The sequence below is a fragment of the Pagrus major genome, chromosome 21 (genome assembly GCF_040436345.1).
Source record: "Pagrus major chromosome 21, Pma_NU_1.0".
NCBI lineage: Eukaryota > Metazoa > Chordata > Actinopteri > Spariformes > Sparidae > Pagrus > Pagrus major.
Window position 1 is genome coordinate 14,563,434 of NC_133235.1, and position 13,911 is coordinate 14,577,344.

At 39.1% G+C, this 13,911-nt stretch overlaps 1 protein-coding gene across 1 annotated transcript; it reads right to left on the reverse strand.

The window, feature by feature from the left end:
- Positions 1-866: 866 nt before the first annotated feature.
- Positions 867-13,745, reverse strand: ncstn (nicastrin). The gene is made up of 17 exons (XM_073491388.1): positions 13,606-13,745; positions 11,776-11,877; positions 11,120-11,243; positions 10,335-10,456; positions 8,879-9,024; positions 7,775-7,919; positions 7,451-7,563; positions 6,526-6,678; positions 6,319-6,423; positions 5,117-5,194; positions 4,692-4,861; positions 4,486-4,588; positions 4,131-4,229; positions 3,527-3,614; positions 3,085-3,248; positions 2,310-2,522; positions 867-2,111 (listed from the first exon to the last, which is right to left on the reverse strand). Exons 1-17 carry the CDS (start codon positions 13,661-13,663, stop codon positions 1,989-1,991), a joined length of 2,106 nt encoding a protein of 701 aa, XP_073347489.1. The 5' UTR covers positions 13,664-13,745; the 3' UTR covers positions 867-1,988.
- Positions 13,746-13,911: the final 166 nt, after the last annotated feature.

Consider the following 13,911-nt stretch of genomic DNA (forward strand, 5'->3'; position numbering starts at 1 on the left):
TTAAACCCCAACACCACTTCTTTTTTTTAACCTGAAAACAAACGTGTACGGGTGAGTGGTAGTGTTGTTGATTGATTCAGGTTAAAATCTTGACATTTTAGTTCGAAGTATTTGAATTCTACATCTTGTGTTATAATTATATACATTTGACTGCCCTCTACTGGTTGGAACATGGCTATCGAGTCTCACCGGAAGTTAGCATTACTCCGGTTCCCTCGTCAAAAAGCCTATAGGATTTTTTAATTGGATTTTGGATTATTGCCGATAATAATCTCTGTGGCATACACAAGTTTATGATACTCACACGTTTTGTTCAGCAAGATAATCCTTACAGATGAACACCATTTTTGTGATTTCTGAAGCATAAATCAAATCCCTAGAAGTAAAAAGCTAATGTCAGGCTATAAACAGACTACATTGCGGTCACATGACTTAAACTTCACCACCACTAAGTGTCTTCCTACACAATTACTATACATGTTTTCTATAAATTGATAAATCTACAAGTTGTAAAGTTAAAGTTAGAATAGTTTGATAACTAAAGTCAGCTTGTAAAGACTAGATGAGTCTTCATGTTCAAAATGATGACGTTTAATATCCTGTAGTCTCATTTAGCCACTTGTTAGCAACGTTTGTTTTTTAAGACGCAAAAGCACTTTATAATTCAATTGTAGTACATTTACTGATGTGTCTTAAGCCTGTGGTAACCACAGACCTTTTTTCAGGCATTTAACTGAAAACCCATTCAGAAAACCCATTGACTTGAGGGAACTGGAAATGCAAAAATGCTTACTGATTTCTGGGTTTTAGGACTAGGACAAAAGATCAGTTACATTTCAGTGGTCTGTGGACAATGAAAGATAAACTGGAAAAGAAGCAATATTTATTTCTTCATCAAGGCATCACAATTGGTCATTGATTCCAGCCATTAAATGAACATCCAACAACAACAACAAAAAAAAAATTAAAACCATCTTGCGTGTTGTCACAATTTTCAGAAGTTATCATTAAAAGAAACCTTGTGAAAAAGGTACGAACCCAAAAAGAGTGCACAGCCACAGTACCAGCGCATTTTCAGTGTCGAAACACAACATTTTCTGACTGGATTCGACTTTGATTTTTGGCAGCTGATCGATATGAAGTTAAAGTGAAGTGTTTGTCAGCCGCACCAGACTCCTTGGGAAATTCTTCTTCGCCACACAAATATCACAATATGTGAAATTGCAGTGGGTCTACTACAAACACGTGTAGTTATATGTGTACTGGGACTGAACAATATAAATATCTAGGATCAACATCCCAGGACCTAAAACTTATCAAAATACTTCACCACACATTTCCAGATTCTGCAAAACCTTAAATTTTACTACTTGTTCATTGACGCAAAAAGTGGTTCCTTATCATTAGAACTGATTGATAAGTTAACTACACTGACAGAGAAGACAGCTACAGTATTGCACATACCATCGCAATCCTCACACACACACACACACACACACACACACATTTCCTGTGTTCATACACACTGTCAATTGCTCACACACACTCACATTTACATATTCACAATCACACACTCAAAATAATGCTCAATGTTTAGTGCCTATCCCATGACACAGTAAACAAAAACATTCTTTTTTTTTTTTTTACAATAAAAAAAGGGAAAACAAAAACAAATATAAACATCCGTCCACTGGCAGGGCCTGCTGGTGCCTGACCAGTGTTTTCTGACCCTGATGAGTCCAGATCCATCCAGGCCAATCCAGTCCGGTCCGGTCCTCATGTCACGCCTCACCTCAGTGAGTCCATAAACATGGAGTCGTCGTCTAAAAAAAACCCTCCCTCTGCTGCTGTGTCTAACCTGTACCTACTTATGTTGTGTGATTTAAAGAAAAGAGAGCCTGTCCATGTCTGGTTGGGATAGAAGTAGTAGTTGTAGTAGTAATAGTAGTAGTAGTAGTGGTCGTAGGCCTGCGGAGTCTCCGTGTGGATCAGTAGGTGGCATTGGTCGGCTCCCTCCCTGCACTGAAGAGCATGTCGGCCTTTGAGCTGATAATGTATGTCAGTATCAGGGATGTTAGCAGCACGCCAACACCTACACCCAGCGTCAACATCTGGAAGAGTCAAAGGAACAATCTTATTACTTCTGTTCTATGCTTTTCTATAAGTACACAACTACAATAAGACATTAAAGCTGTATGAATTGATTTATTTTGGTCATTTGGGAGCAATTGAACAAGCTGTAAATATAACTTTGACATATTATCAATACACAAATATGTGTCTTTGTCTCTGAGGAGTGAGTGGTTTACCTCCAGGTCGTGACTGGCCACCAGGAATATGCGTCCTTTGATGCTCTTCCACCTGGACTCTGTCCACGTTGAATAATCTGTGGAAGTGTACTCCCGCAGGTCGAAGGCTGGGGACAGAGCTTTGGAGAGACGGACCGTGGAGCGTACGCAGTAACCCTCCCGCTGTGAGCTGTTGGGAGGCGCCGCGCCTTGAACCCACATATAGTAGTACATCTGAGGGGGTAGGTGAGGGGTGTCACAGGGTGGTGGAGGGGGAAATAATTATTATTTCTTTTTAAAAACAAGTGAAACGTGTCAAACTCAAACCCACTTCATAGCAACAGAGGGCAAAATAACTAAAAATGTACCTTTATTTTATTTTTATCAAGTATATTTAGATTTTTGTATAAGAAGATAGTTACACTTTTAAGTCCAGACAGTACACGTTGGTGTCACTTTGTCTTTATTTCTATCCTATGTTGGCGTCTAGCCTAACATAACAACAGCAGTTTAAATGATCAGTCAACCTAAAGAAAATAATTTGCAACTATATTTCATAACTAATTAATCATTTTAAATCAAAAACATACTTAATATTTATTGGTTTCAGTGTGAAGACAAGCTGCTTTTCTTCTCCCTGTTTTACCTTTTAATTTCCTTTGTTAAGTTTGTTTAAATAAGAAAATCTAAATATAATTTAAATGTCCTTTCCCCCCCTCTTTGTATATAATTAGTCTAAAAAATAAAGGACTCAACAATTAACAAAATGAGGACTGCTCAATGCTTTAGGTCTTACATGTTTGCTCTCTTTGTCCTCCTCATCCTCTCTCTGGCTCTGGCAGTTCTCCTGGGTGATGTTGGGAGTGCTACCAGTCAGGTTAGCCAACAGGTACTGAACCAGGAGGGTCGGTTCACTGGACTGCTGGGCCACGCCGACATAGAAGTTTGTTGGCCTGTTAGCTGAGACAGACAGACACACAAAATTCAATTTAGTGTCAGGAAATAATGCTGCTACTAGTGCCCATTGGCTCCTTTAATAAAAGCAAGCAAGCGTGAATTTACCAAAGAAATATACACTAAAATATATACACCAAAGAGTACAGTAGTGACATTCATCATTCCCTCAGCAGATTCAAAATAAAACCAACTCAAGATAGACCGTGTCAGTAATAAATAGCAGTTTTTTTTCTGTCAATTCTGTAAGAATCTTGTTTTAAGAAATCTATATCCCAACTTACCCAGATGGCTCCCGAGGTCAGAGGGAAGTAGTTGCTGGAACCAGGAGTTATTTGATCGAACAAGGAAACCATAAAGCATTCGGGTCACCTGAGAGAGAGAAAATAAATCACTTCTGCTCAATTAAAAAATAAATGACACACTAAGAAAAATTAGTCATCATTTAAAAATCCAGAAATGCAGCAGAAAACCCATTGATTGTCGTGGAATTAAAGAGAATACAAATGATTTAAGAAGGCAGATTTCAAGTGACAGAAAAAGAGAGAACAAACTGCAGCTGAATAAAGCAATACATGATATGTACAAGAAAAGAGAATAAAGAAATATACAAACGATGTGTGCAAGTTAATCAAATCCTAAATATAAAATGAAAAATAATAACTCATATAACTGCAAGAAAATGAGAGCAACTTTTGATATTGTATACAAGAGGATAATCTGTATTTTAGGCGTAAATTCTCACCAAAAACAGCAATATTTTTAAGGCCTCTACAACATCAATTTAGATATAAAACAAAACTTTTACTGTATTCAAGGCTTCATTTTAGATAACATATGTCAATAGTCTTTCAGTCATGATTCCTAAATGAAATCCAACAGTCTTACGGTTTGAGGGTCTGCGTTAATGCTGCTCAGCTGAGTTTCTGCTCCTCCTGCCTGAATGTAGAGCGCCCGAGCCACCATGGTGGCCACCTCGGTCAGAGCCTGAAATACATTTTTTCAGAAAATTTTTTGTTCAAAACAGCTGCTATACATTTTCAGGCTGAAATTCAGAAAAAGAAGACAACCATCTATTCTGATAAAGAAGGGTTCATGTTGACATCAGAGCAAAGAAGAAACTGTGAATCATATCCCTTCTTGAAATGACATCTTTCCGACCACACTGAGTGCAGCCGAAGTTGTGGACTGGCTAATTTAAAAGCACATAAATATGGTCAATATGGTTGAATAACAATAATACCTTTGCAGTGTCCGTAACAAACTCAAGCTGCTCCTCTGGCGTCATGTTTGGTGGGTAAGATACGTTCAGGTATTCTGCATTATCGTACATACTCTCATAGAACCTGCACACAGAACAGGAAATACATTTAAAATAAACATGGCAATTCCTTTAATGAAATGTAATAGTGTGTTATAATAGTGTGTTTTAAAGAAGCCCTGAATTACCTGTTGGTGAAAGCAGACTGGTGATCCTCAATAACGACACCAGGGATTGGCCGAGCTCGCAGGAAACGCTGGAAGGATGACGGCGGGAGAGGCTGAGAAAAACTTGGCTCCTCCACTGAGACGCCCAAACCTCTTGAAGCCGTCTGAAGGTTTCCAATGAGCTTTCTCACCTGAAACAAACACGGAAGGGAATGAAAAAAAACCAATACCACAGACACTGTAAGCTAAATAAGTGTCTCTGTTCTGATTTTATAGCCAAGTCTGCTCCTAAACAGTCATTTACTATTCAAATTCTTTGTGGGTTTTATCAATATCTGTGAAATTGGCCTTTCACAATCTGAAAATACAAATAAATAAATTGTGCATTTCTCGTGGATGTAGAGAAGTGTTCAAGACGTGATACTTAAATATACACAGATACAAACCTCATCGTTGACACTGCTGTTCTTCGTCGACACTGGATCAGAGTGAAGCCACAGCTTGGAGTCAGCACGAAGTCCCACCTATGGTGAACAAATTCAACATTCTGATACACTACACACAAAGTACATAACATAAATCCTACAACATTAAATTAATTTTAAAAAGTCAAGCGCATATCCTTTTCTGATTTTGTTTACAAAGGTAATGCTGCAATCATAAAGTACTATTATTTTGGGATCAACATGTTGAACTGAACTTTAACTTATCTTTGAATGCCTGACCACACTATAAAGACTGATTTTTTATAGTTTAATGCAGGGGTCACCAACCTTTCTGAGACTGAGAACTATGGTAATACATTGTGAGGAAGACTGAAGATATTTAAATCAATTGGAAAGATCTTGACGACTATAGAATGAGACTCAAAAAGCAAGTATCTTCCTTTAGAATCACTGTAAGAGTTTGCCGACATTACATAGTGTTGCTTTAATTGCCCACCTTAATGAGAACACACTGGCTTGCCTCGCCTTGCTGTTTCTCTCTCCTTTCTGTTTTTTCTGTACCAGCATCATTATCTGCTTTCTTTGTCAGCAGTAAGTTTTTACAAAGTCGCCCAAAAAAACACATTTCACGTTCAGTTTGAATTTTACTCGTGATTCCGTCCATAACAGCAGGTGAGCCGCGTATGGAGAAAGCTTAGAAATACCAGCCAATCAGAACCAGCGTGCGAAGAATTACATTGCAAAGTGCACTTACAAGTTTGTCAAAAACAACAGCATCAGTAGGCATACATTAAATCGTTTAACTCACTGTGGGCAACTGGGCATTGCTTTAATGGTTCTGGGTCAATGACTCATTTATTAAGTCCTTCATTTAATCCATTAAATTTGTTAAAGTAGGGTTGAATATCAGAACATTTCTTTTAACCAACCAAATTCTGTGCACTGGGTTTTTAAGTTTGTTCAATTTTCAAAGTTGGCTGGTCAGATTAGTGAAGTTGTTTACTTATTCTTTGTTTGAGTTACATTTAAGGCTATATTATATTTGAATAGTATTGCTAGTATTGCAAAAATTCAAGCAATGCCTTGCCTTGCATCTATATCAATTTAGTTAAATGTTTCTGTCTTAAGGTGTTCCAATGTTACATTGTATTGGTGTTACATCCAATACACAAAAGGTTACTGAATAAGTTTACAATACACACCTGTCCAATCTCCAGTACTGAGTGAACGTTGTCCAGGTCCACAGCAAACTGATTGTTCTGCATATCATACACCATCCTCGAACTGCCGATGTAGTCAAAGGTTTCCTGGATTCAAACATGAAACATGAGTAAGGCTGGCAGGACAACATCTAATTTGATATATTTATCTAGCACAATAGTGCAAACACTGATGTGGAAACAACCGACCCCTTGAAAGAAGGTGTAGAGGATGGTGCGGTTAGGTTGAGCCTCCTGGGTGGCATTACGTAGAGCATGAGCGGCCGCCAGTAGAGTGACGAACCCAGATACTCCGCTCTCTGCTCCTGGAGCGATGTCAAAGAAGAAAGATCTGCTGTCCAACTGAGGAGGAGGAGGAGGGGAGGGGAGGGGAGGGGAGGGGAGGGGAGGGGAGAGGAGAGGAGAGGAGAGGAGAGGAGAGGAGAGGAGAGGAGAGGAGAGGAGAGGAGAGGAGAGGAGAGGAGAGGAGAGGAGAGGAGAGGAGAGGAGAGGAGAGGAGAGGAGAGGAGAGGAGAGGAGAGGAGAGGAGAGGAGATCCATCAAGCAGACATCAAATCTAGGTTAGTAGTTCAGTTCAACTTAGTATAACCTATTTTCATCATACCATTAAACAAAATGTGGCCTCAAACTATGAGGAAATGCAGCCTATCTTGTTTTTTGGTTTACCTATGGTATAATGAATTTCTATTGAAAAAGTTATGAGTAAGGTTGGGCTGCAACTAAGGATTATTTTTAATCAAGTAATCTACTGATTATTATTTCAGTTAACTGATTAATGCTTTGATCTTCCTGATGGTTAGAAAAACATTTTGAGTGTAACTAATCTCACTTGTTTTCAAGGACATGAAGTAAGAAAACTATTTACACAAGAAGCAAAGCACAGAAACACTCTGAGTAACACAGACTTTATCAGTGACTGTAAGGTCACATGACACACATTACAAAGCAGGGCTTATCTTGGACTTGACTTTTACACTGGAAAGCTTTTAAAGTGAGTGAGATCACTGCAGAATCTGGCTGAAAAACAGTTTTCATGAACCCACACGGGCATGCTAATAACTAACAAATGTTGTACTCTAGTGAAAGAGCACAAGGGCTCTTCCCAGTAACTCACCCTAGCTGCTGCAATGACCACACTCTCCCACATCTTGTGGCCCTTGGCTGTGTTGTTGATAGGCCTGGTGGAGGCCCAAACATTGTAGTCACCCAGAGGGTCACAAACCATCTCTAAAGGGAAACACAGAACAAGAACCAACACGGATTTAGGTCAGAAAACAGTATAATCATTTACTATTGTCTTGCATTTATTAAATTGATTTTCTTGTTGTGTGGCAGAAAAATAAATAAATTTGAAACAGTAATTGTTAAATCTCTTGCAACTCATCAGACCTTGAACAGTGAGCAAAAAAGTACCCCTATATTCATGTTGTGTAAATACCTGGGCTGATGCTGAAGTTGATGTCATTTCTCCTCATGCAGGTGGTCGTGTCAGTGACGGCGGACATGTGGGAGTACAGCTGCATGGCACACAGCGGGTACTGAGGAGTGCTGCCATTCACAGCACGGTTATGATCCAAGTAACACTGAAAATGGAGAAAACCAGACTTATGAAATCTCTTCATGTGTGGGTTTGTGTTTACAGACACAGAAACCACAGTAACATTCAAGTTTTTTAAAGTATCTCAAATAGTTTTCAATCTGTAGAACAAGTTAGCACACACAATAAGGGTTGGTGCTCTTGCTCAGGGGTACAGTGGCAGGTTTGGGCACAGTAATATTCTAAATACCATGTGTAGGTCTAAATATATCACTCTGAAGCAGTAGCTGCGCTGGTGATCAAACCTGAAACTGTCGGTTTACAGAAGAGTTTCCCTCGTCTACACTGCCTTCTTATCTGAGATAGTCACCGCCAAGTGTTAAACTCAAACAAATAAACTAGAACATGAATAAAGCCTTTAAAATATTTCAGTAAACACAAAAAGTCACCAATACAGTCCTTCACAGAGCAATATAAGGAGTTTAAAACAGGCAAGTTAAAATCGGAAGTTCGCCATCATCAGTGATCCGAAACTGAAAGCTTTGATAAAACAGAACAGAGAGTCGAAGGTCATGTTGAGCTATGCGGCTCTTTTCAGTGGAAACATGAAGCCTGCTGAGGGGAAACATATGCACACTTAAACTGCATCAGAAGATCATTTAAGCTGATGTAATACGATCTGTCTGTTTTTGCTGGAAAAGCAGCTAATGATTTGTGGGTTCTGACAAATCGTCTCAACATTATGTGTCACAACATGTCTGCTTTAGAAAGATGATGATCTCCAGAGCTGCTTAAACAACTTTACTGGCTTCGTTCCTGATGCCAACCACAACTGGGACAAGTTCAGATCAGATTTTACTGCAACTGTTCTGTTTTGTAAAAGTTCCTTTTCACCAACACCAGAGGCAACTGGAAAACAATTAGTCATTTTGTGCTGCGACTGTAATTTCAAAGTGTTTATATCAACAGACAAAAATAACAGATTTAGTAGCAAACTTATATTACCTGCCGTATGACCTGAGTGTCATTGTCGTCTTTCATAGAGAAGATGGGGAAGTCATACTCCTCATATGATAAACCATTTCCCAATGGGTTCCACACGGTCACATTACAATGGGCGAGGGCTGGATCATAGTCCTCCGAATACACACCTGAGGGAAATACAGAGAGTGAATTACAGCAGATGTATACATGTTACTGTTTAAGCAGGAGTTATGTAAATAAACTGAGGCTAAAACGATGTTGGTATCTATATCCCTGATTACGGCAAGTGAGCCACATGAGTCGACATGACTCAACATGACTCATATGCATCTGAAGAGTCTACTTCAGCCTTTTCATATTTTATTCCTTGGCACTAAAACGCTCAGTGTCAGTACCTCCTATACAGAGGCGAAGTGGTTCCAGAAGCCAAAGTCACATTTGTTTTCCTCACTTGAGTGGCATAGACATGAAATTCTGCCAGTCGAATTGAAAAAGTACAAAAGATCAATAACTACTAATATCTGGTTCTTTGATTTAAAAAAAAAAAAAAAAAATTGAAGGTAAAATCCTGTACATATTGTTCAGGGGAGTAACTGTGACTCCCAAGGTGAATTTCAGCAAGAAACATGAACTCAAAGAGCTTAAAATTCTTTCACACAGATTAAGGCAACTAGCTTTATTAAATGACTAATGTTCCAAGGCCACGTACGTCTTCATTAGAGTCAAACAATACTCCATGTGAAGCAACTGAAGCACCTTAACCTGCTTCCTCCTCTAAAGATCACAGTATTATGAAAATTCAGAAAAAACAATCTGCAGATTAAATGCAACTCTCTTTTGCATTCAGGTTCCATTTTGATGGTGCCGTGTTTTATTTACAAATTCAACAACAATGCATTTTGATTTTGCTACGGCTATTTGTGCCCGTGACTGATGGCTTCTTCTTAGTGATAAGTATTGTAGAATTTTAAGTTGTCGGCCTAACTTAGTTGAAATAGTTAAAACTAATGTTATAAAAGAAAACCTCTGACAGAGCCAGACTGTAAAATAGATATTGAACACACACAGTAAGTGAGCACAATGCTATGTGAATCTTCTTCCAGTAACACTGATACTAAAGTGAACCAAAGATGAATGAATTAACATTTTAAAACCATGGCACTATGACCACTATGTGCCTGAAGCTTTTCTTCCCAGTTAGAAAAGTAACTCTGGTCACACATGCAGTCTTTAATTGATGGTATCTCTGGCATTTCACAGCAAAACAAAATAAATAAGAAATATAAAGTAATGAGACATTAAATCTGTGCTGTAAAGTCAAACATCATCAGAAACTGCTCAAAGAACATGAAAACTAAACCAACTACAGCTTGTAATTCCACGAGCTGTGCCATCTGAGTATCATAAAACAACAATTAATTACTGCAGCTGGTGTAATACTGATGGACGAGTCTTAGCAGGCAAACTCCCAACCCACCTGTGTTCTCGTTGGGACAGGTGGTATGTGGGGAGAAGCCCTCAGGCGGGTTTGCGTTCGGCGCCACAACAGCAACGCCTGCCACCCTGCTGGAGCCGTTCTTCAGCTTCATCATGATGGATCTGACAGGCAGACAGTCGGCACGGGGCAGTGGAAACGATACAAATACAGGTCAGACATATGTTTGAAAGGTAAAATTTGTCAAATTCACTTTACTGTACATTTCTGTTATTGACAGCTTATGGCTGATTAGGTGTTGCTGCCATGTACTGATCCAACTTCTCCACCATCTGTTACTCTAAACAGAAAAAGATCTACAAGGGCTCATTTATCACAAATGCAATTTACGTAGTCTACCAATTACAGTAAACTTAAATATGAAATAGTAAGCTGAACATTATGGGTATGAATGCAATGACAGATGTAAAGTTGAGAGATCTTTGCTTTATTTATGTGATCTGTCTTGTTTTTGTTTTTTAAACCTGTGGACATGTTTGTGTTTGTTTGTATTTTACTGGGTGAGATAGAGACAATTTTCCTGCTGTGGCTGGACAATAAAGTTATTCTATTCTAATTGAAGGAACTAAAGGACTTATCAAACTACTGACACTTATTTTGACTAGCATTTAATCCATTGACTGTTTTCTATCCATTTAACACTTTAAGAATTGTCAAAAACAATAAATGGCTAAAAAGATTCAGTGTATTAGTAGAAGACGAGAGAGAGGCCCTTACTCTCAGTACTGTAGGTACTCCTTCTACAGGGTGAGACACGCTAACTGTACCTGGTAAAGAGTGGGGACTCCAGGATAACCAGATAAGGAGGATTGGGACCAGACTTCAGGACCCAGTCCAGGTTTTCCTCTGACTCAAGCACATGGAGAACACCCACATTACCCGACAAAGAGGCTGAAATTGAAAGAGAAAATTAAATATCAGCGTATGTGATGTGAGGTACAACTGCAGTACCTGATAAAAAATGTCCTTAAAGCTTGTCTATCAATGCGTCTCCACCAGGCCTCTTCTCAGTTACCAGATGATGTTTTGACGCAGCAAAGAAAGCCTGCTGCCGGGGCTTTTGTGGTCTGACAACAGTTTACGGTACAGACTAACACCTTTTGATCATCGGATATTTATCACATAAAATGAGTGGTTTATCTGCAACTTGTGTGCTTTCATCTTCTTTGGAAATTCGTTTCTTATATTAAAAGCCACAGAATAAAATGTAGCTTCCTGGCGCAATCGACCACACTGACAAGTCTTCAAAATGACTACAAAAACTAAGTGAAAGACGAACACTCAGAGGCCATCGGGACACAAAATACACATTTAAAGATGTGACAACTGTAACAGGTATCTTTACTTGTCATGAGTGTCACAGATACATCTTTGATTGTTCTGACAAGTGCTAAGCATCACTTTAATCTATCGCTTTACTCACACTGGCATCCTATTTGATGTGTTGCATTGAGCAGTCGCACACATGGAACAGTGTTATTGAGATGCACATAAATCTTCTTTTCCACTGAATTACAGCCGACACCTGCAAGAAAAAAAAACACATTAACAACTGCACGAGGAGAGTAATACCAGGCTTTTACCAGTAGTACACAATAAAGAGTAGGGGTGGGACAAAATATGGATATGGCACTGTATCATACTGCCTTCTCTTGCAATACAATTATTGATACACTGGCACCAAATAGCACTTTGATGTCACTAAATCATAACTCCTTGTGGTGTGAACGTCTCTCAACTTAATTTACACAGATTTAAAAGGATCTAGTGAGCCATAGTTGTATCATTTTAACATCAGAACTGTTCTGCTTACTTGTAGTTCAGCCTTTTGCCAGTTTATCACTATTTTACTATGGTATGATGGGACACACAAACATGGACAAGTTGCAGTCAGTGTGTGTGTTAAAGAGGCACTAAGATAAGACTCTATGCACTTTTTTATTCACCGTTTCCTCCCAGTTCACAGCAAATTCTGTGAAACTGACAACACAGTGTAGCGAGTAAATACATAACATACAGAATACACACTTTGCCTTTTTAAGGGTACTTTGTATTCTTCAGTTAGACAGATACAGTGATTTGTCATTAGATGATTGTTCAGCAATGTATCACAGTCACAGAATCGCTGTATTGTGAAACTATTGTTATCGTGGGTAAAGTATCGTGAGTCTTATGGTATCATGAGTTACTCTGTGATACCCACCCCTAAACGTGGGTTTTAATTGTTCAGATAACATATCTCTCGCTAGTAAAAGAACTTATTAGAGACTTGAGACTAGCTAGCAGAATCAGGTGTGACAGTCTATATTTGCTCAGCTCTAATGAAACAAAAGTGTTTCTTGCTTTGGCCTGTCAGTCCTTGGATTATAAACATTCACATTTCTCTTGTCTGAGGAGGAAATCACAGACAGGTCCTTTCAAAATGGTGGCACTTTAAAGCAGACAAATACAGTACTTTATCTGTACACCATGAGTCTAGTGCTCATTGCTTGCACTCTTAACAGACACCCAACTTTCACTTTCAGCCCGTCGACCACCAGCGGGGTTTCCAGTAGAAATTATGTTTTTCGGCTTGGTTCACCTGTTGGTCCCACAAAACTTTCCACCAGGGCACTCAAAGAAAACAGCAGAAATCTTAATGTATCATTCAAAACCATCTTAATTAAAATACAGTTCTGTTTTGGTGGATCTCCTGTATGCCGAATTTGCCAGGCAACCCTAAATATTTGAAAATGACTTCATTTCGGCTTCACTTGTATTGTATGTTTGTTGACGACCAAATCAACATTAGTTGACAAAACATTGTATGTAATTTGGCGTGATGTTCTAGCATTTACTCGCCGTCGCGTTCCGGGCGGCCGCTGCGGGGGAATCACGAGCAGTCACGCTGATGCTGAGTCGCCCATATGAGGAGGGCAGACCCAATCTGTGACTGCCTTAAGGAAAAGTCGTTAAAAATACTAATTAAGATATGTATATGATTATTTTAAACTCCCAGTAGATGGAAATGAGTCAAGAATTGTTGCAACGCTGAACCCCATTGTAAAACTTGCTACGTTATATTAAAAACCCGGTAATGGAGACTGAAGCCAAACAGGTCAGGTTTTGCTAACGCTGACTAGGCTAACGTTAGCATTCGGCTAGCTACGAGCACAAAGAAGCCCATCAAGCTAACCGCCTGAAACAGAAACACACCCCGCTCGTTAACAAATACGTGGACATGCGGGTCTGACACAGTTAGAATACAACTTACCGATGAAAAACCAACAAACTAGCAAATTAACAATCCATTTGATCGACAACAAATCCATCTTCCTGGTTTAGAAAGCAGAACACTACAGCGAGTGTTGACATGGAAAACGTCCGGGTTCCGCTGTTTGGTTCCGGTCTCCTGACAGAGAAGCAGTCAAAATGGCAGCTCTGAATCTCTGCAACGGGAGTAATAAAGTTTTTCCGTGTTTTATTAAAATTACCTTCAGGTCAGGTAAATCATACGTTAATGCATTAAACTAATTTTCCTCCTCTTTTTACTTTTTTTTTTTATTAATTGCCGAGCGCA